Source organism: Anopheles bellator, chromosome 1, assembly GCF_943735745.2.
Source record: "Anopheles bellator chromosome 1, idAnoBellAS_SP24_06.2, whole genome shotgun sequence".
NCBI classification, from domain to species: Eukaryota; Metazoa; Arthropoda; class Insecta; order Diptera; family Culicidae; genus Anopheles; species Anopheles bellator.
In genome coordinates, this window is record NC_071285.1 from 48,008,352 (window position 1) to 48,032,503 (window position 24,152).

At 52.3% G+C, this 24,152-nt stretch overlaps 6 protein-coding genes across 6 annotated transcripts in view; 2 read left to right on the forward strand and 4 right to left on the reverse strand.

Moving 5' to 3' along the window:
* Positions 1-224: 224 nt before the first annotated feature.
* LOC131214954 (uncharacterized) lies at positions 225-4,509 on the reverse strand. Its single transcript, XM_058209306.1, has 6 exons — positions 3,826-4,509; positions 2,010-2,124; positions 1,757-1,927; positions 1,558-1,694; positions 626-1,496; positions 225-557 (listed from the first exon to the last, which is right to left on the reverse strand). The coding sequence occupies exons 1-6, from the start codon at positions 3,895-3,897 to the stop codon at positions 529-531; spliced, it is 1,395 nt and encodes a 464-aa protein (XP_058065289.1). The 5' UTR covers positions 3,898-4,509; the 3' UTR covers positions 225-528.
* Positions 4,510-6,232: 1,723 nt separating this feature from the next.
* On the forward strand, positions 6,233-9,057 carry LOC131215452 (zinc finger protein 583-like). Its single transcript, XM_058209845.1, has 5 exons — positions 6,233-6,416; positions 6,482-7,313; positions 7,380-7,492; positions 7,562-8,406; positions 8,473-9,057. The coding sequence occupies exons 1-5, from the start codon at positions 6,346-6,348 to the stop codon at positions 8,532-8,534; spliced, it is 1,923 nt and encodes a 640-aa protein (XP_058065828.1). The 5' UTR covers positions 6,233-6,345; the 3' UTR covers positions 8,535-9,057.
* On the reverse strand, positions 8,522-12,797 carry LOC131215441 (uncharacterized). Its single transcript, XM_058209834.1, has 3 exons — positions 11,898-12,797; positions 9,428-9,742; positions 8,522-9,067 (listed from the first exon to the last, which is right to left on the reverse strand). Exons 2-3 carry the CDS (start codon positions 9,701-9,703, stop codon positions 8,756-8,758), a joined length of 588 nt encoding a protein of 195 aa, XP_058065817.1. The 5' UTR covers positions 9,704-9,742; positions 11,898-12,797; the 3' UTR covers positions 8,522-8,755.
* A 1,673-nt stretch (positions 12,798-14,470) lies between these two features.
* On the reverse strand, positions 14,471-18,244 carry LOC131215759 (2-aminoadipate transaminase). The gene is made up of 6 exons (XM_058210155.1): positions 18,063-18,244; positions 15,817-15,935; positions 15,591-15,745; positions 15,352-15,501; positions 14,959-15,223; positions 14,471-14,894 (listed from the first exon to the last, which is right to left on the reverse strand). Exons 1-6 carry the CDS (start codon positions 18,222-18,224, stop codon positions 14,471-14,473), a joined length of 1,275 nt encoding a protein of 424 aa, XP_058066138.1. The 5' UTR covers positions 18,225-18,244.
* On the forward strand, positions 16,137-17,886 carry LOC131208912 (splicing factor Cactin). Its single transcript, XM_058201854.1, has one exon. It carries the CDS (start codon positions 16,223-16,225, stop codon positions 17,867-17,869), a length of 1,647 nt encoding a protein of 548 aa, XP_058057837.1. The 5' UTR covers positions 16,137-16,222; the 3' UTR covers positions 17,870-17,886.
* Positions 18,245-19,208: 964 nt separating the features above from the next.
* LOC131215212 (LIM/homeobox protein Awh-like) overlaps positions 19,209-24,152 on the reverse strand; it is an 18,136-nt gene continuing 13,192 nt past the window's right edge. The window contains exons 2-6 of the mRNA XM_058209603.1: positions 23,705-23,886; positions 19,955-20,169; positions 19,654-19,875; positions 19,332-19,577; positions 19,209-19,270 (exon numbers count right to left, since the gene is read on the reverse strand). Coding sequence (XP_058065586.1) covers positions 19,209-19,270; positions 19,332-19,577; positions 19,654-19,875; positions 19,955-20,169; positions 23,705-23,886 — 927 coding nt within the window. The remainder of the gene's footprint in view (positions 19,271-19,331; positions 19,578-19,653; positions 19,876-19,954; positions 20,170-23,704; positions 23,887-24,152) is intronic.

Below are 24,152 nucleotides of genomic sequence, written 5' to 3' on the forward strand. Positions count from 1 at the left end.
TAATTGAAAATCGAAAGTTTGATTCTCGACCCCCGTAACTGCCAACTGAAAAGTATGCGCCCGGTGGGTATGCAACACGCACTGCACTCACACGGCACGATTTAAATGCGGACCGGAAAAGCGGATAGTCGTTGACATCTTTTGCCGCTCCAACCTATCGAAGGATCGAGTAATTTCAAAGCCCAAGCCCAAAGTAATCTTAAGAAATGTATTTAACATTCAGGATACACACTTTCGGCAGATTATCGCAATCCGCATGGGGAGGGACCAGTCGTTCGTTATCACCAGGGCCATTGTTTACGACTTCCGTTCCTCGATAAGGCTCGAGACTCACGGCGATTCCGTTCCTGCGAGTTTCTTGAACGATGAATCATTCGGACCGACGAAAATCGTGCGACGATATGCGGCTGCTACGCGACCGAAGGATTGCGGACATAGGAATGATTAGTGTACTATATATACAGGAGCACCGTTGGGCGTACGATTTTCGATTCCGTTTTGCGGTGCCAAGACTTCTTCGCGGCTTGACTAGTATTTGTACTCCGGTCCGCTCCACTCTGTAATGCAGAAGGGAACAAATCAACGTTAAACGGTATTCGGGTTACGATTCATCCCGTTCACTCACTTCCTTCGTCCGTCGTTACACTGGATCGATCATCTGCGAGCGAGCTCACTTTCACGGTCGGGGCCTGTTTCTCTTCGCCCGGAAACTCTTTCTGCTCCGTCAAGGTGGTCGTTAGCCGGTGCCGGCCGCCAGGTTTCTTGTCATCGCCGGCCGCCGCAAAGTAGGACCACGGTAGCTGATTGCGCACCTCCGGTGGGGGATTCATCGAGCTGCGGGGACTAGTCCCGGGCGGTGGCCCGGCTAGGTATGAGAACGGAGCCGGCTGACCGGGCAGGTAGGAGAACCGCTTGTCGGTGTACGGATCGATTGTTTGCCGCGTGTGCAGTGCATTAGCGTCCTGTGCCGGCGGTTGGTACGGCGGACTTTCGTCCTGGTGCTGTTCGTGGGCATCGTTCAGTGGTTCCACCGTGCGCCGCATGTTGACACCTGCGGGCGGTAGCAGCTGCGGCTGCTGGGGCTGCTGATTGGGAGGTGGAATCACCGGATAGATTTGCGGATGCTGCATTGGGGGCTGCTGGAACGAGGCCATCTGCTGCTGGGGTGCCTGGTCCATGTAGCGGGTCGATTCGTTCCGACTGTCGTCCAGATCGGTCGGCGTGGGACTGGTTGGGTGCACCACCTGCCGTGGTTGCATTGCCTGGCTGCTGTTGTACGGTGGAGCCGGTTTATTCTCTTTCCACAGACGCATCGACATACTGATGATGACGAACACGAAAATGAGGAACATGAACCAAAATATCACTCCTTTACTGAAGGTAATCCACATCAGCAGCGAAGGCGCGACAAGGACAATAGTGTCGATTTGTTCAAACACATCGCGCACCATTTCCGAGTTCTGTATTTCCAGCAAATCGAGCACTCCATCAACGTCCTGTAGGAGAAACACAATTTTAGTATCCAAATGCCATCGCGAGTTGAGATGGAGGACCAACCATGGCGTTGATGAAGTCTATCAAATACACCACGAATCCGGTAACGTCGAGGGCCAGCACCAGGAACATCGCCAGTATCCAGGGATAGAATCCAAACACGACGCATCCTCGTCCCAAACACGAAACGCACATGGTACCTGAAATAGCAGCCCAGGGACATTAGCCTTGTACGGACCAGGCGGTGGGAATATAGACTCACCGAACAGAAGGACGGTCGTTACGGCCAGGGCACCGTGAAGGGCAACGGCCACGAGCGCAAAGACGTAGGTTCGCTGAACAGCTTCCGTCGTGTCGGGCACGAGTAGTTGTGGAAATTGCGGTGGAACATCGATCCCCAAGTACCGCAGATCGATCTCACCACAGTCTTCGGCTGCGGGCCGCAAAAGCCGGTGAAAGTTGATAACGGATTAGTTGCTGCAGTAAAAAGTGTCCCATTCCCGTAAGCTACTTACACCGGAAATAAAACAAATAGAGACCGTACGCTTCCCTCGACTCGGTCATATCGATCTCGCAGTTGTGGGCCAGTATTGCGGTCGTGGCCAGTCCAACCATTAGCAAAGCGAATACCTGCAAGCGGATCAGAGAGCTTTACCTTAGTCTGCAGGAGATAGCGCATTGCCCTGGAACGCGCGATAACGCAATGCCCGCCAGTTGGTGTCAATTGCCTGCTGGCGTCATCCGGTAAATAGGCACATTTTGAATGAATTCCGAACAACCGAATAGCAAACGCCCTGAAGCCCCGTAGGATGGAGATGGGGTTTATGCTCCCGGGGCGTCGTATGCCGTGAACGGTACGTGACTCAATCAGACCGCACTATCGCCGGAGCGTTTGTAAACCGGTGTAAGGTTTGTTGAATTTATCCCTCTTCTTGGCGCTCGTTACGTATGTGTTGATAACAACGTAACAAAACACGTGTGGCGCGATGGCACAATGGTTGTGATTTCATTCGAAATTCCCTTAAAATGTTTGGATTCTTTTTTGCGGAGTGCCTCACTGTTCGTGTCAAAAATATGGCCTCATCTCCTTTGTCCTGCTGGCCACACAGCCATAATCGTAAACGTGCACGGGCAAAGTAGCGCGTTGCGTGATAGTTCAAACGGTAACAAGCGACCATCCAAGTCCTATCGGGAGGCCGATGGCTGATTTGACTTATCCACAAACTTTACGTCCCAACATTCGTGCGCAACGCGGGAGAGTCACATTTATGGTGACACCTCGCATAATAATGGTTTCTTTTGATTTTTTGTAACCACGCCTGAAACAACGCTCATTGGGGGTGACCCGCGGCCCAGGACTAATTACGGTCATATTTGGCGAAGGTTCCTCTTTTAGCACCGTGCCGCAGAGTGCTTGTTTAGTAATTAGCAATCATTCGCCAACGGAGCACACAGTGGGCAGGAGGAGAGTTTTATTGTTTCTTTTTCCTACGAAGGTGCAAAGGGCCACCTCAAGTAAATTTTCCCCTCTTTCCATGGCTGAGCAAATGCTAAAAGATAGGAATTGATACCCAAAAGGATATCGTTGTAGCACGAAAGACAATTGTAATGATCTTCCGTAAAGGTTTCATTTTGACGGAGTTCGGGGCCACAAACTCAATTGAAAAGTGGCTCAAACGAGCACTTCCTGCACACCATGGTGTATATGTTTTAGGTTCTTTAAATTATTTATTCGACACAATGAAGATGGACTACGGTGCTCCCCATTTGGACAGCAGCCCCACCAATCAAACCTGTTGATGTCACAGCACAATGGCAAAATCTTAATGATCGATGACGGTTCAAGCACGCTTACGCTGTATGAATTCGTATAAAAACCCCTATCGCACGACAGCAGAAACAATGGGCGATAGATTAGGGCAAATTACTGATAAGGATTAAAGGATACTATGGGGGCCCAAGATCGACACAGGAAATGAATGAGTCATTTTCCAAAGTATGCATTTTTAGATGCCCTTGCCATAAAGATAGCTTGCAGATCCTTTCAACTCATGCCTAACGGAAGACTGCCTTAGCTTTTGCCTTAGCTTTTGGCAACACTCTAGGCCCCTGGCCTAATCAATAGCAGCGCAATATCTGCGATTTTTAAACAAATTGTCACTCTCCAAATAGGCCCTGATAAGGCTCTAGGTGTTTTAATTACGTCTATCGTTGTGGCGCAGATAGAGGTAACCCAACAACACCGCTCCACAATCACAGACGCCTTTTACGGGGGACCGACGCAATGCGATCAGATGACTCACTTTTGGCTCAGCCACCCGCGTTACTTACCATCGTTATGGTTCCGATGAGAAAAACCGTCACCCGGGGACCCAGTCCACAGAGCGTGCAGCTGAACGCCATGGCACTAGATGGTCCCTGTTTACTGCGGACACTAAAGGACACCCTCTTCGGATCACTTCTGGAAACGACACTTCCTTGCTTCGGTTTAGTTTATTATTGACCAAGGCACACTCCAGCATCCAGTGCCGGACCTAAGCGATCGCGATCCCAACCAGTCCTTGCTGCCAGAGCGCCAGAGAAGAACACCAACCACGAACCGCTCCCGGGCACGTTTCCACATTCTCTGACTCAGGGCGCGGACAGCGGGACACCTATCGGGACGGTGGCCGAAAATTGGGCACACACATCAGCGCGCGCGCGTGTGTAAAACAATAAAACAGCTCGCGGTGGGAACCGTCTATCGCGCCAACGACTCGCACTGGCCGCCGCTGATTAGATTTGGCAAAGGCGCGCCTTACGCGAATGGGGGTGTTGAAGCACTGCGCTGTCTGACGCCGGACCCCCACTCCCCCCCCGGGTGACCGTTGTTTGTTGTTTCAGCTATGCGTTTAAATTTTGTTTACTAATTTGCAGGGGTCAGCGGCTTGCGCAGGTGGCGCACCACGAGCCACGTGTAAGCTGAGGGTCGATCGCGGGAGCGCGCGGCGATCGCGGACCACAACTCTTCACTTATCAACCGCCACCGAGCGACTGCGGAAGAGCTTACGGCCGGCGGTTTGTCGCCGTGTCCGCGGCATTCGACGATACGCGATGGTATTGGGTGTGAGGCGTTCAACCGCGAGGTCTGTTTGCATACTACGCCACCACCTGTACCTACCGGCGCAGGGAGAGCACTTGGGCGAGTGTCACGTTTTTTGCATTCACAGTTCCACTTTTTGTGTGCCGTCCGGTTCTCGCCCGGCGCGCGTATTGGTGGCGATCGCGTTACAGACTGACCAGAGGGCCCCCCTAGATAGCCCAAGTTCGCCGGACTGTGGAGGGGGAGGCAAAATACACCGCGGCCGAGGTCAGTTGCGGGTGGTCGGATGCGTGTTCCCCGATGACACCCGATGATGGATGGGCTGATACCAACGCCGTCGATCGGTTGGCATTTCGCGATAACAGTGCACGCACATGCTGGCCAATGGATAACCCGCCAACATTTCCGTACGGTGTGCGATTTTTTTACTTTATTTTTCAATAAATCACACCTCGAAATGGAGCTCGCACGAGACCCAAATCACGCCATGGAAGCCTACAACCGGACAGGCCTTTTTCGGGGTGAGTAATGGGTTGGCGAATTGGTGTCATTAAACGGTAAAGAAATAGCGCGAACAGCGCCAGATGCTAATGAAAGTGCCACCTCGGCTGATTGGTCCGCGTGGCTAATCGTGGCGTGGTGTGGGCGAATTGCAAGCAAATATGAACAACCAGAAAAAAATAGAACGAAATCATGAAAAATAAAATGCCAATAGTGTGCGCAAAGTGTAAATACGCCACGGGTATCTAGTTTTGCGCCCGGACGCCTCGGTTGTCTCCTTCAACAGCTCCGGTATTAAGCAAACGGTTCGTTACAACATACGTAGCTTATCTTCCGGCACTTGCGGGGCCGGTCGGAGATAAGACTGCGAATGATAAATGCGTCGACGTTTAACTCTCTAACACGACCACTCCATGTACTACTTTGCTCGTTACCGTACGGCCTGGCCGTGGGCAGTCCACACGCCAGTCAAAGTTTGCTAGACAAGGGGTGGACGGTGCGGTCAACAAGACCGGCGAGAAAGTATCGGAACCGCGATCGGAACCGGATTGGCTTCCTGTTCCGAGTGAAGCCTCCAGTTGCGTCAGTTGGTCCGCTTGCATTTCTAGCTCCGGCACGTATCACATGATCGTTGTCTTTGGATTTATTCAAAACTTTTTTGCTCACTTGCATACAGTTGCTTCCATTACAAGGTGCCAAATTTGGGTGCCTGCGCTTCAAAGAAGGATGAGCGCACAGCATGCTAATGAATATATTCCACATCGGTGAAGCGTAAATTGCTTATCGATGAGTATTCGTTGCATCAACTACACAAGGGCACGTACGGACACGTACAATGATGGGATTTACCGTCCTCGGAAAAGATTGATCTATATGACGGAAGCACCTAACGGTGATCGTAATCTAATGTTCCGTTTTGTGCAGAATGTGAACAATTAAATAAAGCGCCCGATTAGATAAACATGTGGCAATGGTTTCGGAGTGTTTATTTTTCAGATCGGTGAAAGAAAACGGCAATTTTCAGCATTAAAGGGAAATTGAATGGTCGACCAAACCGAGGGCAGCTCTATGTCGACTTTTCTTTGACATATCGACATTGGGCACTTTCGGAGGGGGAACTGTCAGTGATGAAAACAAAACGCAACAAAACGAAAAGAAACGAAACAAATCCTCAAACGTCTCGTTCCTCTTTAATCATAAAAACATTGATCCGATATTGGTTTCGTTATTGAGTGTTTTTGTCACGTGAACCCCAACCAGCCAGCCAAATGAGGTGCTGCATTGTCGGCTGTGAAACGGACGACGAGATTGTGAGCCACACGTCCGTGTTTTTCGTCAGGTATGGCTCCCGGGCGCAACCACTTGTGGCGTTAGCCAACAGCATTGTCATTGTGTTTCTCGTAGCTTTCCAAACACTGCCACCCTGCGCCAGCAATGGCTGGATGCGTTGGATGTACACGAACCCGACCAGATGCAGGCCCTCATGGACGGGGACGTGAAAATATGCAGCAACCACTTTCAGCAGCATTGTTTCGCCATTCACCCGCGGTTCAACTTCCGGTTCCTGCGGCCGGATGCCATTCCCACGATCTTTTCGGCGCTGCAAAGCGAAAAAGACGACAACGAACACGATGACCCGCCTCTGATGGACATTGCGCTTCCAGCAGCCACCGACGATGGGTACTTGGTAATGTTGCAAGAACCGAAAGTACCGCCCCTTGACTGGGACAGTCCCGAAGTGAACCAAGTGTCGGATTCAGCAACGAACAATGATCCGGATGAGGAAGAACAGGAAGCGGAGGAAGAGATTGGAATATTGTCGGCAAACGGTAACATCTACTTCCTTAAAATGGATCCCTCATCGGACGACACGAAGACGGACACGCTGTCCGCGGTTGCGGAGGAAGTCGAAGACGCCAGTGCACCGGTGCGCGATGGCTGTGACGATGTGGAAGCGCAGATCGAGGGTACGGTCATAAAAGTGGAGGCAGATGTGCACAGCGCTACGGAGGAAGACACCGGTGAAGCTGCTGTGTCCGCTTCGCACATACCGAGCAGCTCCGACGAGGAATCGACCTGTCGGACGGAGTACTTGGCAAGTTCAGTCCATGAAGATGGGATATCCCTTTCATCGCAAGAGTACGATTCCATCGAGGCACTGGACGAGGTGTCCGTCCAAGGGAATAGTTGGAGAATGCGAACCCCACCACCCCGTAACCGCCCCAAGCGAGTTAATGTGAGTATCGGTAAATGTAAGGAATGTAGTAGCACCCATTATCACCGTTTGCTTCACCATTTCTAGCGTCACTTTTGTGCCGACTGCGGCAAAGGATTTCCCTTCCAAAGTTCGCTTACGAAGCACGAACTCGTACACAACGGTGAGAAACCTCACGTATGCGATGTTTGTGAGAGAAGGTACACCCTGAGCAGCAACACCACCCGAAACCATTATTGACCAGCCTTTCTTAAATGTGTTTGTTGTAGATTTTCGCAAAAAAACAACCTCAAAGCGCACATGTCAGTCCACACTGGCGAACAACCAGAACGACGCCACGAGTGTGCGGCCTGTGGGCTAAAGTTTCTTCGCTTCAGCGCACTGAAGGTGCACCTGAAAATGCACCTACGGCACTTTCCGTATGAGTGTCACGCGTGCCAGGAGCGGTTCTCCGACGTGACCAAGCTGTACCAGCACGTCCGAGTGGCGCACCGGCACGAGACGACGGTGCGCGAATGTTTAAACACGATCGTGCACAATGAAAACGTGGTCGTGATCAATAAGCTCACCGATGAGAAATTGGAGGTGCGTCAGGAGGACGGTTTCTGGTGGTGCCCGGTTTGTGATGTGTCCTTCAAGTTCCAGTCAGGAATGCGCAAGCACATGCGCAAAAACCACCCCACAGTGTACACCTGCAGCTACTGTTGCGCCAACTTTCCCTACAAAAGTTTGCTGCAGAAGCATATGACGGTGCACACGGGCGAGAAACCGTTTCGGTGCGATTTCTGCGATGCCATGTTCTCGCAGAAAACCAACCGGGACGGCCACATGTTGCGCAAGCACGAGCCAGAACTGAAGCAGGCCAAGATGGGATGTCACAAGTGTCCCAGCTGTGGCAATGTCTACTTGAAGGCCAGTATGCTGAAGAAGCACTCGTGTCGGCAGTTGACCCGAGCCAAACGTAGGAAACGGTGCACTACCGATAGCAAAACCGCCCAGGCGAACCAACCTGGCGCTGCAGATGCAAGCGTGTCGGAACGGAACCAGACGGCTCAAGACATCGACGGGATGGAGGTACAGCCATTCGACCCCGAGCAGTACATCGTGGAGGATGGTACGGTACCAAATTGAACGGTTGTCCCGAAGGCGAAACTCAAACGCTATTGTTCTATTCTTTCAGAAGACATTTCAGACGTTGTCCCTTTGAACGATGAAACCTGCATCGCGGAGGCACTCTGTTGAGGCACACGCTCTATGTTTAATGTACGAATGGTTGATAACGACAAGCTAATCAATGTACCCAATGTGCACAAACTTTAATACAAGCTAACAGTACGGACAGAGCCCTCATTGTAGCACGGTTTATTCAATGCCGAAAGCTGCGCACGACCGATCCAGGTCCAGGATCCAGGCGCAACCTATCAGCAGCGTTAACGCGTTGCGCTCCCCAACCGAAGTGCGCTTCAGGCCATGTTTCGGGTAACCTTCCGGAAGTAGTTCTGCATCTGCTTCATCCGGCCGTCCTGCAGCTTGCCGACGCGGCCCATCAGCTGCTCGTGGCGGCAGACTTCGCAGAAGTTGCGCGTCACCACGTGCATCGGGCTGCGGTAGTACACGTCCTGGCGGCGGCCGCCGGCCCCGTTCTTCCGGTGTGCCCACATGTGCAGCATGACTTCCACGAAGGAAATGAGCAGCGCGAACAGCTTCGGCGTCATGAAGAACAGCGGCAGAAGGTAGAGCAGATGGGCGCTACATTTGTAGCCGACCGTGACCTCCTGGAAGACAGAACGAGGACGAAAAAGAAACGTTACACAGTGTGGCACACGGGGCATTGCTTTAGTTAGTAGTCAGCCTTCTTCTTGTTACGGGTTAAGCACGATCACACGACACGATCACAGCCATACATGCACACATTCGTATCAGTTCACGCACAGTCTTGGACCAATCTTTTCGCTTCGGTTAGAGAGCTACTGCTACGGAACGAAACAGTGAACGTAAAAACAAACTCGTGCTTCTAATACCTCTTCTGCCTGCGCCAGTGTGGCCATAGTTTTTCACCACTTCCCGCAGTCTATAAGCCTAGGATAGTAGAGTGGGTTTTTGGGGTTGTGATGGGAAGTTCATTTGACAGGTACCTCCTTCGTCATCGGAATCATCTTTTGCCGGCAGGCCATGGACGCGCAGGCCACGCTCGGTGCCGCCGCCGAGGCCACCGGTTTGCGCGCCACAATGCCGCACTGGTTGCGCAGGTACTGCTTCGGCACGAGGAACTTGGACCGGGGACGCCTTGCGTCCGGTTCCGCCCGGTAGCTGCTCACTTCGCCCGTTTCCTTGTCCAGGTAGATACGCTCCCGGTCCCGGTACGCCCCTCCGGACTCGTACTCCATCTCGCCCGTTTCGCTGTTCAACATCTTCGTCGTGTGTCGAGGCCACGCGGATTATATCGGGCGCTGTATAAAAAAGAATAAATGCCATCAGTAAACCGGAGATCATCGGTGCGGGCGAGAGACCCTAGCAGAATCTGAACCCGTAACGTAACGTTCCGGCCCGAACCGTAACTGCATTCGGGACAATCGCATTACGGAAAGCCTAAAGTCCGAAAAAATTCTAAACCCGAGGCCACAAATATGCAAATGGCGTCAATTACGACCAATGAATTGCGAGCGTCGTTTCGGTGGCCCGTGCGCATGTTACCTTCTAACCCCCCCCCTGGTCACTGACTGTGTGCCGTGGGCCGTGCATCAAAAACAATCCAATAAATTTTCATCAAAGTCCTGGCGATGGCCACCACTGGCGAGGGAAGCATAGTCAATCATGCTCGCCACGCTGCCGGCCCAGGCTCCCTCGTGCGATCGATCGCGCGGAAGATCATCACGCCCCGGACATGATTGGTGCGCGAATACAACTATATAGCAGAGGCAGCGCTATCGTCACGTTTTGTGTGCGCCCTGGCCGGTGCTCTCTGACCACCGTTTGCGACTAATCAGCCTATAGCATCGTCTACATATCGTGCTGCAGCGAGGGGGACATTGGAAGAAGCCACAAGTCTTCACATTGAACCTGAACTCGAACCCTCCCCCGGCGGACGGTCGCGCGTGGCGACGGCCTTGTTAGCTGGGGTCTGCAATTGGCCACGGTAATCACGTTAAACGGCTCCCTCACCCCCTTTACTGGCGTCAAGTTTTGGGACTTTGACTTCGATCTTCGACAGGGCTCCGGGTGGGTCCGACCAGGGGGTATGTGAAAAATGAGCAATTCAAGATAAGATACTAGCCTAGCGGTTTGTCGTCTGTCTTAGGGTCTGAATTAGGAACACCCCTCAGTCAGAGCTACATATTTTCTGTTCGTTAGGTTAGCCTGTGGAAAATGATCACCAACAAGGGCTTCAATCTGGCAGTTCTCCATCAATTGATAAATCGTGTTAATGAGGTCCCTAAACGATCAGAAACGTGACCCTTGAGGGATCCATCTGTAGCGCGAAAATTATCATCCGGTGCCGTTGGTAAAGTTGGAACTGGCCACAGGAATGCCGGCCGACAAGCGAGCCCGTCGATTAGCGCCCATCTGGTGTCACGTTGGAGAAGTAGGTTGGGCGGAACCATGATTAAAAGCCAAACGCATTGGGCCAGAACAACCGCATCGCGACCGAGGGGATCGCAAATGATCGTCGAGGGCCCCCTCGCGATTTGCTATTATTTTTTATGACAGCTCATCATCATTTGTCAACAGGTACGCGGCGATCTCGCGCGGCACGCATGAGCACCTTGCGCGGCGTTTCTTTTTTGCCCACATCGTAAATCTTGCCGCGTAAAAAGCGAGAGGCAACACAAAGCATTGGAGGGCAAAAAAGGGATTGGTTTTTCTTTTTTGCGCCGGGAGCTCTTGTCCCCGTTCTTTCCTGTGTTTGAGTTTTATTTTTGGCCCAGTGTTTGTGCCGGAAGTGCTTCAGTGCTTCAGTGTGCGATGGGTTTATATCACGAAATGTGCCATTTTTTTAATGTTGGCCCCCACTGTTTGCTTAACGCTCCCGCGTTTGCGTGATGTAATAAAACCGATCGCTGCGTACGATTCGGAACTTCGAAATTAATCGTAACACTTATCTCGGATTCGGGTTCGACACCACGCCAGGATTAGTTCTACACGCCGTGTCGCGGGCGATAAGATTTCGCGGTAATCTGCCCGTTCTGGTCAGAAACGCGGCCGTATATCGGCATCGATACAGAACGGAACGGTTGCACAGGCACTACGGCTACAAGATATGGCCCGCAACGAAATACGAACATAAGACCCACGAGTGAAGGATCAAACACAGCAAATGCGAAATAAAACCTCGTTGATTAGAGGCTTGTGTCTCGCACGGTCCGCTCTTCTGGTTGCTTTTGGACGATAAGGCTTTTAATGATTATCGAACCGAGCGGAGCGGAGTGCCGAAGCCACTGAAGCATCAAAATCGACAGATGATGGCACGAGGCAACAAGGGTGGCAACGTGCAATTACTACTCCGCCTTACATGCTGGCGCACGCTTCGGTGGCCAAACCTGAGCCCTTTTTTGCGTTTCCCCGAGTAGGGAGTCAGATTCTGCCACAGTCCAATCCCGAACATACCTCTCTTCCGATGCGGTGCTGATGTTCCCTGAGATGCGCTTTTTATTTACTCGTCAAATAGGCACCACCAGGGGGCCCAAAGACTGAAATGGCGTGGTGGTGGTGCACGAACGGACGTGACGTCAGCGGTCACGGTAATTTGCTTACCGAGTGACCGAGTCACCACCGAACTGGCGCACCTGCGCGAGTATGTGCTTCTCTCTAATGCGATGTGCGGATGCTGAAAAGTATGCTGGCGGCGAGATCCCTTACGATCGTTGACGCGATCTGTACTTCGCGATCGGCGCTCCGGCCACCACAGGTGTGGGGAGGTAAGGGCGCGAACACTGCCCGCTCCCGGATACAGTCTCTCACTCTCTCACTCTCTCGCTCTCTCTGTCTGCCTGGAAAAACACACGCACACTCTGCGGCCACAGTTACGTAGCTAGGTGGACCCGGGGGGGTGGCGCCTTTAATCTACGTTTCGCGGTCCAGCCGCAATCAGACTTGGAGCAGACCGTCCGTCGAGAGCTTGTTCGGGTCTTTACATCCCCGCTCACGGTTTCATTTTCACTCGCCTCCCTACGTTCGCCACCGGCGGTCACCTTTTCTTCGCGCACTCGACGATCGGCAGACGACGTCCATTGCTTATGTGCGATCGCGGCACCGTCGTGGTGGCGACCTTTGACCTGCCCGTCCGACGACGTCGTAGTTCTCTTCGTAGCTTCTTCCGTCCGTTTCCTTCACATTGACCGGGTGTGAAGGTTTCGCTACCCTTTCCAAGACCGTCTCAGGTTGGGGCTTGGTGGCGCGGACTAAGGTCACGATAAGTCTATGTTCTCTACGCCTTTACTCGTTTTTCACCACGTTATTCCGTCTAGCGTGATCCGTCTCTCGCGCGGGGAACGAACTGTTCCGGCGCAGCTGTACCGAACGACTGATTCCACGGTTTGCGCGAACCCCGTCCGCGACCACACACAAATACGCGAGTAGAAAAGGGGCATCCATTTTCGCGAACGCCGCGCCGTGCCGCGAGGCCGTTGCGTATCGCTCGCCGTGGTTCGGCGCAAAACAAACATATCAACAACCGCTCCGAGAGAGGCGGATGCCACAGTGTATTGGTGTGGGGCCGGCCATCAAGCCGGCCAGATTCGTGGGGCTGATGTGTTCCTTTTTTTCGCGCGAGTCTCAACCAACAAAGAGGCCCCCAACTCAGGGGAGGTTTAGGGGGTAGCCTGTGTCCTAGACGGGAAGGAAGGTGGTCCGGGTGTTTGGTTTTTCGTTTACCGGTCAGCGGGCGGGTTGGCCTGTTGCCAGACAGACAGCCGATACGGTTGTGCGGCTTATCAACGCAATTTCGGTCGTCGCGTACACAGGTGCGTCGTGCCGGGGGAGACGCAGAATACGCGCCCGGGTACGCGGAATCAGCGAAGCATTCCACCGATAAGATACAGGATCGCGACCAATTGGTGGGTTCCGACCGTGTACCGATGGAGCCCCCCCGCTCCGGCCGGACGTCGTGGGTTGTGAAATTCGCAGTTCCATATGCGCCGTCTTTTTCGGCGTATGAGCGCGTGGCCAGAAGAGATTCAGACAATCGATTGCTGGTGCCGTTTTCTTTTTTGCGGGGGGCACCTAAACTGCTAAAAGATGATGAAATCTAGAGAAACGAAGCATCTTCGTTTTCCAACCTTCGCGTGTGTGGACAAAGAACCGAACGGGGGTTGAACTGCCTTGACCATGGAAAGGTAAAAATCTAATAATAGAAAGAGTCACGTGCGGAACAATAGGACCTTAGGGTACCGGGTTACAGACTCGCCGGAGATCGGCCATCGTCAGGAGCGTTCTTTCCCATGATCGATGCTACGCAAATTGTGCCGCTATGCGTAATTAAAATTGACATATTTTCGACGCCAAAGGAAGAGAGAAGTACACAACAGTCTTATGCCGCGTCTTTGTCCGGTTATTTATAGTTCGTGGGGAGGCCGCCCGAAGCGGACAACAACTCCACGCCTCGCGACGATATTCTAGACGAATGGGGAAATTTAATTGTGATTTTGGGGCGAACTAAGGAACATTATTAACCCGTAGTGCATTAGTTCTGCGCCCAACGGTTCTTCGTTAAACGAATTCCGAAAAAAAAGTACGATAACGCGATGCAATTCCCGGTGCAAGAGTGTCGTTAATGGTGACGGGAGATCGGCCGGCCGGACGCTTAACGATAATTGCGCCCAATGCATCACAATCACCGGCCATGTGTCCGGCCCCACACACAAGAATATTGACATTGCACTTCTTTGCGCTTGTTCGCGCGCCGTAGGAGCATGCGTGCGCCCGACACGTGAGATCGCGCCATGAAGACGGCCATTTCAAACACGTTCCTGCGCCTTTGAATAGCATCAGCGCTATCAATTATTTAAATAAAACGATATTATTTACACCCGAGAGCAATCAACATGCGGTCCGCGGTGGTCTAAAACACGGAAGAGAACTGACGCCAGTCTCCAGTTTCCGAAAGTCCACATGAAGCTTGCCGTTTGCTTGTTTTCTAATATGTTCTCAAGCTGTTTTATTCGTAAAGCTTGGTGTAAATACTACTCCTGAACGGTACTCATGTATTCCCGGGCGGCCGCACAGAAGGTGGCCACACTTTGCCGGAGATAGTCGGGCGCGTGGAAGGCAAAAGTGAGGCGTATGAAATTTCGTCCTCCACCTGTCCTGGAGAACCGGGTACCGGGAACGCCGGCCACTCGATGTTTCTCCATGCTGAACTGGTTGAACTTCACACAATCCACGTAATCTGGGAAGCGGACCCATACGAAGTACCCTCCCTGCGGCTTGAAGAAGCTGCACTCCTTGGGTAGGTTAGCTTCGAGAGTTTCGAGCATTGCTTGCAGGCGTTCGGCGTAGCGACGACTGTAGAGCTTTAGCTGTCGTTGGGCTAACCCCTGCTGGATCATTGTGGTCACTATGCCACCGGTGTAACTGTTGGCAGCCCCTCCACTCTGCAGCACTCCGCTGGAAAGCAGCAACGTGGAAGAGTTAGCAACAATTAATTATTCGGCCAGTTCTCCGTTCGTACCTTTTGCGAAAAGTTTCGACGCACCGCGGAGGACATTCCATCCATCCCAGGCGGATGCCGGGGGAGAGGATTTTCGAAAACGTCCCGTTCGAAATGACATTTCCACACCAACCATCGATTTTTCCCAGTCCCTCGATGTCGTACGCAAACAGGCGTTTCGGGGGTGGCGCCTCCGGGTTGGTGTAGTGCAATAAATTGTAGACATCGTCGCAGGCAATCAAGATATCACTTTTGCGGGCCAGCGTTATCAGCCGTTGGCATTTCTCTGTGCGAGGGCAAGCGGAACGATTATTTCCTAAATAGGAAAGGGGTCTTGCGATGGCTTATCAGCAACCAGGAAAGCCGTTACCGGCGCTGCCTGGCGCGGTGTGTGGTGCCATGTGATTCACTCACCCGCGGAAAACACGATTCCCGTCGGGTTGTGGAAGGTCGGTATGGTGTAGTAGATGCCCCAGAACAGCTTTCCCGCCGTCGGCTCGAACCGATGCTGCTCGATCAGCTCCTCGAGCACCGCCATATTAGGTCCATCCTTTTCTAGGGGCACTAATCTCCGGGAAGGGCAAACGAACGGTTACGAGACGTTCGATCGAATCGCTGCTTTTTGGCAAGGTCACAGATAAGATAGTACTTACAGGAAACTATTTTCAATGTGCTAAACTGGCCAATAACGTCTAACGCAATCATGTAGGTGTATTCATCGACGAATACGACACCGGCCAGATCGACTAGCGTAGACAGTATCAGGTGCAGCCCACTCGTAGCACCGCTGGTTTGAACCAGATCGGACCTGATCGATGATAAGCCCCGGCTTGAGTACCTGGACGGGTTGTGTAGCGCATAACAGATTAAATCACTTACTTGTTTACCTCGCTGTGGTAGCCCTCATTCAGGAACGAGGCAAGTGTCTCGCGAAATTCCAACGTTCCAATGGCTGGTCCGTATTGAAAGAGGTAGGAATTGTTTTCTAGCTCATATTTCTGTAATGAATGTAATTAAACAGTGATGGAATTAACTACAACAAAACCAATAACGGTTGATTCAAAAAGGACAATTTTGGGAGCAGCCTGAGCGCCACCTACATGTCAACACGCGAAGCATGCAGCTGTCATCCGAGACGTTTGCTGAATGGTTGTTTACATTTTACAGTCGCGAGAGTTGAGGGACTAAATAAAGAGTAGTTTTCGGGAAAAGCAGCCACTTTTCCGTGTTTAATCAGTGTTTATTCTTGGTTTTTCACTGCACAGCCCGCTTTCCCACCGGCACAATGTGGGGTGAACCGACGGAAAAGACTGCACCGTTCGTGTGGAAGAAAAAACTCGAGAAGCAGGGCATGAAGGACATTTCGCGCCGCGAGTTGGAGTCGATGAATCGCAAAACGCAGCTCGACAACATGATCGAGCTGGAAAAGATCAAAAAGCGTCGTATGGAGCGTGAGCATCTGCAACAGCAGCGTGAAGACGACATGTACTTGATGCAGCGGTCGAAAGAAGCGGCCCAGTTCGAGGAGTGGCAGCGGCAGGAGGAGAGTTTCCACCTTGACCAGGCGAAGCTCCGCAGCAAAATCCGCATTCACGACGGGCGCGCCAAACCCATCGATCTGCTGGCGCAGTACATTTCCGAGCAGAATCTGGAGGAATCGATCGAGATGCAGATGCACGAACCGTACACGTATTTGAATGGGCTCAGTCTGGACGATTTGGAGGACCTACTGGTCGACATTAAGGTGTACAACGAGCTGGAGAAGGGCAAAAACTTGGACTTTTGGACCGACTTGACCATCATCGTGGACGACGAGATACACAAACTGCGGAAGGTGGAAGCGGAAAAGCAACGAGTGGCCACGGGGCGCCGTGAAGGCATCCACCAGAGTGTCGCCAAGGACGTGACGCAGATCTTTCGGGGCAAGACGGCCTTCCAGCTGGAGGAGCTGAAGAAAAAGATTGAGGACAAAATCAACAGCCAGCAGGATGGGCTTGATATCGGGTACTGGGAGAGCTTACTGTCGCAGCTGAAGGCACACATGGCGAGGGCCAGACTTCGCGATAGACACCAGGACAACCTGCGCAGCAAACTGGAGCTGCTCAAGAAGGAACAGGAAGTGCAGGTTAAGAAGGAAGCCCAGACGGACGACGAGGAGGCCGGACCGTCGGGGATGGGCTCGAGGGCTGCCGAAGCGGGAGACGAATCGTCCGCGGATAGTGCTGCCCAGTCGGAGTCGGAGGCGGTTGTTGCCAAATCGGCCGAAAGCATCGAAAACGATCTGCTCAGTGAGTGCTTCGAGATGTACAGGAAGGGAGGCTACGAACCGAAGTACGTAAATGCATCCGACCTCGAAGCGGGTAGCGAAGTCATCAGCGAGGACAAGGATGAGGAAGTACTGGACCTGCTGCGGCAGAAGGTGCTCGGCATCAATCAGGAGGAGGAACTGTACTCGCGCGAAGAGATGCTGCTGCGTAAGGAAGCTCGGCGCGGTATGGACAACGATGAGGCCGAGTTCTCGGTGGAAACGCGTGTCGATTCGCACGTGTACCTCTGGTCGGACAAGTATCGGCCCCGGAAGCCTCGCTACTTTAATCGCGTGCACACGGGCTTCGAGTGGAACAAGTACAACCAGACGCACTACGATATGGACAATCCGCCGCCGAAGATCGTGCAGGGTTATAAGTTTAACATCTTCTACCCGGATCTGATCAACAAAAACACCACCCCGCAGTACTTCCTGACGCCGTGCTCCGACAACGGGGACTTTGCCACGTTGCGCTTCCACGCCGGGCCACCGTACGAGGATATTGCGTTTAAAATCGTTAACCGCGAGTGGGAGTTCAGCTACAAGCGCGGCTTCCGTTGCCAGTTCCAGAACAACATTTTCCAGCTCTGGTTCCACTTCAAGCGCTACCGTTACCGCCGTTAGGATGGTTAGGAGAATCGTCCCAGCTAATCTATTTTTAAGACTTAACTTTTGACCAATAAAGACCAGAGATAAGAACTTTGAAACCGCTTCGTCATCTAGCTAGAGCAGCATCCAGCTTATCTCGCTGTACGATCACCGCGTGCCATGTGATGCGCCGTATTTTTCCCCAAACTGGTCTGTGACCCATACTCACCGTACGCACTTCCGTGGCCTGACAAATAAGTTTCGCACTGCCCTGCAACAGATCCGGTCCCGGGGCGCCCGCAGACAAGTTAGCAATTTTCTGATCGTACACATTCAGTGCACCACCATCGAACAGATGGTTCATGGGCACTTCCCGGCGAACGCTTTCCATCGTGAAGGTCTCTTGGCAACGGTTCAACACTCGCGGGTCTATTAGGGCGCGCTTTGTACAGGGATGTGCTCGCTAATGTACTAATGCTTCCTGGTACTGGTAGTGTTGGATTGTTTGTTTCGTGTCCTTCCTTTTCAACTGCTGCATAGCGTTTGTGCGAGGCTTTGTTTACAACGAGCTACGCAGAACTGACGTGTGATCTGCGTTGCGTAGCGATAAGCGCAACAGCCGCCACGAGGGGTCCACCACAAGCAATTGCCAAACTGCTAGAGCAATCTCAATCGGGATCACATTTTGAAATATTCTGGGGTTTTAATCACTCCAAGCTTACCATTCGGTGCGCTGTCGCTATATCGAACGCTTCACAGCACTCCCGCAGCAGTTCCGGTGGAGGAAATCCTATCCCCATGATGGCGTGCTGCTTCTTGTAAACGTTCATTGCGCTAGCCTCGTGGCCGTGGCGTTCGGATATTTCTTGACGAACCGATTCCATAGTATAGCTCGCCTGTTAGTGCTCACCGGTTAAGTTTACTTCACGGACTGTCCATTCCAAGAGTCCGCCTCGCCGCATTTATACACCCTTTGATCCATTGTTGCGTGCGAGGCCCGATACGTACCTGACTTGAAGCGGAAGCTTTACTAGGCCCGTATTGATCTACTAATCGCGATCGCGATATTTAGAATACCCGAAATGCTAATCAAACACCAGCGCACGGGCGATGTGTTGTGTTAAATAAATATTTTCCGTTTTTTATTTCACGTTACGTTTGAAACGAACCGCTTTCGACATAAGGCCACGACACTAACTACTACTACTACGGGGCTGACGCTACGTTGTGAAACCTTATGCCAACTGCCGGGCAGGAGAAAATAAAACGAACCGTAAAACAATTTCAAACAAACCACGTGTCCCTAACGCGTTCGGTGCTGCAATAAATTAATACTGTTCAACAATGCGCCGGATCCTGCGCTGGACACCCTACGCTACGCTTCGCTCTGCATACAGTGGATGGCGGAGTCCTCCGACAGCTCGTCTAGGGAAGAATCTGAAATGGGTTTGGCAATGGGGTTAGAAAAATGCAATCGAACCGAGTCGGAAGGAGCTACCTTGCGTGCTGTAGACCGATGACTTCGAAGAGTGATTGTTGTTTATGTTGCTACTATTGTTATTGTGGTGGTGGCTACTACCGAAGCTGCTGTTGTTACTACCAGCACCTCCACCACCGTAAGGGGGCCCTCCGAGTCCTCCTCCGAGATGCAGCGGACTGTGCCCCACGTTCGAGTGCTGGAAGGTGTACGAAAGCTGCAGGTTGATGTGCCTGGCGAATGGGTTGATTTCGCCGTCTCTAGGAACTGTGAACAGGAATCGGAGGCCGTTTGCAGAAGTCAGGTGGGTCAGTACTCAGATTGTGGTCACTCCGGACCGTACCTTGAACGTGCTTCTTCTGGCGAGCGCGTGAATTTTGGAACCAAACTTGTGTGACGCGCTTACTCAGCCCGGTCACCGACGCGATCCGCTCCAGATCCTGCCCGTCCGGATTGCTGTCGATGTTGAAGTTAGCCTGCAGTATCTGCAGCTGCTCCTCGGTGAACGTGGTCCGGACGCGCTTGGTCTTGCTGTTCTTCTGGTAGCCATCCGCTTCACATCCGTCTGCAGGAACGGGAAAACCAAGACAACCGAGGTCAAAAGCGGTAACAGGGGAGCATCAGTTGAGCGCCATCACACGTACCATCGCTCGAGGTGCCGCAGTCGAACATCTCCGAGTAGTGCGTCTTGCACAGTACCTTATCATCTACGAGGGCGAACTGTTCGCCGGTGGACAACTGGCGCCCACAGCTATCACAGGCAAAGCAGGCTAGGTGGAAAATAAGATCGCGAGCGCGTCGCACCCAATCGGTGGCACTGATCGTGCGGCTGCACCGTGCACACTTCGTGCCGAACGTCCTGCAAGGAATCAAATTGTGAAGGGATCAAATAATCTTTACCATTTTAATGCATTTCAATAAGACACTTTTTATAAAAAATTAAAGGCATTCACTACCGCTAACCAACAAATATTGAGGAAATAAAAAGTAACATGGACAGCTCGAGGGGACGAAAGCTCCAAGCAGTTTCACGATCAAAATCAGAACTGCGGTCGTGTGGAGCCACGTGTGGACACTTGGTGGTGGCGAGTCCTCTCAATTTGCCCACTGTGTTGTTCCGTATTATGACAGCCATTAATTATGTGGCGCGATAGCGATCGCCCCGGAGACGCCAAGGATGACGCCGCGCACCGGCGGTCGCGTGCTTCGCGTGCAGAACATCACTTTGTAGATGGCAAATTTTCACCTCATTTGCATGACTGTCGTCGGAGGCCTTCGCTCTCTCGTAAACGAAGGGACAGGGCAGCCGCCCAAGAATCCAGTCCAGTTTACGGTGAACAGTGAATCAATCCGGTGAGCACGGGACAAATTTGATCAGTGGCTCACGTCTTGTCGCCCGAAAGCCCGCAAAGGTGGCACCATTTTTCTCCCGTTCCCACCGAAACCGAACAGCCTCGCCCGGGATCGGCTTTACGAGCTTTTTATGCTCGTGTTTGCGAAGGCAAATAAATGAACTGAACCCAATCCAAATCCAACCAGCCAGGATGGAGGATGGAAAAAAAAACACGGAGGAAACCGTTCCGAAAAACGGGGGCACAAAAGTTTGTCCGCTTTCTGGTCCGCGACCTTTGCTGCTGCTGTGGGCGACGGTGAGCATTAAAATTAATGATTATTTTTATGCACTTTCGTTGTTTGCGCATTTCGATTGCGGCTTCTGTTTACCGTTTTGCGCGTTTTTAATGCACCCGGTCAGGGATCGGGCCAGTGTGTGCGGGCCACAAGGACATTCAAGGATGCAGAAGCCGTCAGGAGGGCGAAAGGCAGCAAAACGACGGAAGTTGAAAGTCAAATTTGAAAAGTAAAGTAAACAACAATATTAATTATCCCGTTGAACGGGTTTGTTAAATGTCGTGCAAAGATGATAAACGAAGCAAACAATAATGCTGCCGGTATTTAAGCAATTGATTTTATTAATTCAATTCATTCAATGCCAAAACCATGGCACAAAAGTGAATAAAAACCGATGAAGGTGTACTAAAACTATGTTACAAAAATATTATTTTAATGCGAGCTCGATGATCAAGCCCGGACATTTGCCCCAAAAATTGCGTGCATGCGCATGAGCACCCACTCGGCCCCACGGTAGAAAACCTGATCCGTGCGATGGCGTTCCGAGATTACCCCTCTATCGGGACGGGGCCGATTTCACATCTTTATTGATTGCGCCGTCGTCGTACGCGCGCGCGCACGCTCGTAGGACGTTCGACCCGACCCGAGAGCCTGGCTTCCGTTTGACACGCTCCCTGCCAGGGGTTCGGTGGGTACCGGTTCGGCCCCCACAGTAAAGTTCGACCGGAGCAGATGTGGTGTGGCCGATAGTGCAATCTCTCCGCACAGCCACGAACGCGATCTTGATCGCGATCGAACACGACAACAACCAGCTTTCCGGGCCCCGGGGCCCCGTCAGCACCTTCGATCGGTCAGCGCGAAGGACGACCGGAACCGGAGGAGCTCGGGCCGGCAGACGGGAATGATAAATTTCGAGATATTTTCAAGATTATGTGCATAATTTGCTCCCGGTCCCGGCGGGGCTCCCGCTGGCATTCGGATCGATTCCGGGCGCTTCGCTTCGAAGGATCCCCGGGCACGGATCCCAGGACCCACCCAGGCCGTGGTGGGTGCCGTGGTTGCGCTTTAATTGCTACAAAACCACTTTCCGAGGCGATCCTCTTCATTACAATTCACAGCAAGTGATTTGCTGGCCGTGTCCGGTTTGTTCGTCCGGCCGTCGGGTGCACATTTTCAGAACCGTCGTCGTCCCGCCCGGGAAGCGTTCTGGGAAGCGCCCGGCCAGGCCCCGAAAAGGTGGTGCGATAATGCATTTTATTGCCTCTGGAATTAGCTGCCAGTACGCTACCGGCGTGGTCCGCCGCCGGTTCCGTCGTCGTGGGGCGATTGTTTAGAACTGGTGCTAGAGTGTCCGCGGTGGCCAAGACATGGCGTGTACCACATTTTCGTGATTCTTGCCCCGTTCGCGAGACTGCTTCGTCTTCTTGCTGCCCTTCTGGGACGGTAGCCCGGATACCGGAGGAGCTTCCCGGCAGAACCCGATCGGCGCGGTACCTACATGCGTACTGCATGTTAAACGTTCCTGAAGCGCGTGAAAAAATATGTCGATATTTATTATTTTCTCTCCATTCGCGCGCTGGAAACCAGCTCTCTCGGGGGGAGGGTTGTGGCGGGTTTTGTTGCATTGATTAAAGCGCAAACTTATTGCATGGCCCACTGCGTTGCGACCCACGGGCGGCCACGGTTTTCCGCAGCAGCAGCAGCAGCAATTAAAGTGCCAGTGCCAGTGTTGGGACACGGAACCACACGGCGGCTTGAATTATGTTGCGGGCTGTTCTTTGGGCTTTCGTTCCGTTCCGACGAAACCATTGAGACGGTGCGTGGCGGTAAAGCACAGGGTCCTACCGGAGCCCGGGGCACCGGTTTCTCGGTCGGTCGGGCTGAAACATTTCGCGGACCGGTTTGCGTACCATTCAAAAGGCATGCCCACGAAATGTGGCCAATTCGTCAATGAACTCGCACGCACGAGATGCTTCGGAGGGTCCGGTGTCAACGGACTGCGATCATAGGCTTTACCACCCCCCCGAAAGCGGATTTCATTTTGCTTATTACCTAGCGGTCTTTCTGGCCCCCGTTGATTGTCTATCATTGTTGCATCACGCTCGGTTCTCTGTTCTCACCCATTTTCGATGCTAAACTTCCCGGCCGGCACGATAAACAACGTATTTGAATGAATATTCTCGCCCAGGGCACGCTGATTGGCGGGAATGCAAACGCGTCGCTGTCTGATCTGCAGCATCTGCATTTTCAGTGCCAAAAATGGGGGCCCAAAATTGCCCATCCTGGAAAAATCCGGTCCAGGGTGGAACTCTGAAAACATCGACACTACAAACAAACGGAAGCGCCGGAGACTCGGGCAAGGATGTAGATTTGTCGAACAGGGTCGACAATTTATACGCTCGCCTACATTAGAATAGCTAATGGGAGTTAACTGAGCATGAAAAAGCATGAAGCTGGCCCAGTCCCTCGCTGGCTGGGCTCATAAATACGCCATGGCGGTCGGCCCACTGCTGACGGCGATGATGATGACGGGTTGGGCTGGGATGAGCGCTGGTGCATACATTATTCGCTGACCCATGTTTTCGTGTTCGAGCATCGCTTCCTGTCCGGTCTGGACTTTTTCAACCCAATCCCAGACGTTGCTAAAAAATCATCACCGAAGATGCTGATTTTGCCTCCTCTAACACGACTACTAATTGTCTTCAAATTAATGGTCCCTCGGACTGGCTGTCGGGTGTGTGGTGTGTTGGGGAACTCTGGCTTACTTGGCGTAATCCGTTTTGCAGTAGATTTGCTGCTCGCGCAGGAAACACGATGGCTGGTGATCGAGGGGCGTGTGGCAGATGCAGCACCGAAGGCAGGCCGAGTGCCACGAGCAGCCTCCGACGTCCAGCAGGAACTTGTCCGATATCGGCTCACCGCAGGCCGTGCAGGAGCGTAGTTCTTTCTGTCAAAGGAGAGGAGGGAATTGTTTCCATTTTAATAATCAATTGCTATTAACCTCCAAAATTATATTGGACATAAATATTAACATTTATTTAATAATTATGGCTGGTTTTCCTAAATTATTAAGGTTCGGAATTAGTTAGACAGCATCGTTTAAAGAGCATTCAAATCAAATAAGTGCCCACGGTGAACCCGGAACGAAATAATCATGTCACTGACCGTGCGGTAGAAAAACACACAGAAGGTGTCCCAGTTCGGTGTGTCCGG

Coding starts and splice junctions, on each gene's coding strand:
- LOC131214954 (XM_058209306.1), bottom strand. CDS start 3,897: ATGGCGTTCAGCTGCACGCTCTGTGGACTGGGTCCCCGGGTGACGGTT. Junction 1,928..2,009: donor CTATTTGTTTTATTTCCGGT/GTAAGTAGCTTA, acceptor TGCGGCCCGCAG/CCGAAGACTGTGGTGAGATC. Junction 1,497..1,557: donor TAGACTTCATCAACGCCATG/GTTGGTCCTCCA, acceptor TTTCTCCTACAG/GACGTTGATGGAGTGCTCGA.
- LOC131215452 (XM_058209845.1), top strand. CDS start 6,346: ATGAGGTGCTGCATTGTCGGCTGTGAAACGGACGACGAGATTGTGAGC. Junction 6,417..6,481: donor ACGTCCGTGTTTTTCGTCAG/GTATGGCTCCCG, acceptor TGTTTCTCGTAG/CTTTCCAAACACTGCCACCC. Junction 7,314..7,379: donor ACCGCCCCAAGCGAGTTAAT/GTGAGTATCGGT, acceptor CACCATTTCTAG/CGTCACTTTTGTGCCGACTG.
- LOC131215441 (XM_058209834.1), bottom strand. CDS start 9,703: ATGTTGAACAGCGAAACGGGCGAGATGGAGTACGAGTCCGGAGGGGCG. Junction 9,068..9,427: donor TGATTCCGATGACGAAGGAG/GTACCTGTCAAA, acceptor TCTGTCTTCCAG/GAGGTCACGGTCGGCTACAA.
- LOC131208912 (XM_058201854.1), top strand. CDS start 16,223: ATGTGGGGTGAACCGACGGAAAAGACTGCACCGTTCGTGTGGAAGAAA.
- LOC131215759 (XM_058210155.1), bottom strand. CDS start 18,224: ATGGAAAGCGTTCGCCGGGAAGTGCCCATGAACCATCTGTTCGATGGT. Junction 15,746..15,816: donor TACCACAGCGAGGTAAACAA/GTAAGTGATTTA, acceptor ATCATCGATCAG/GTCCGATCTGGTTCAAACCA. Junction 14,895..14,958: donor GTCGAAACTTTTCGCAAAAG/GTACGAACGGAG, acceptor GCTGCTTTCCAG/CGGAGTGCTGCAGAGTGGAG.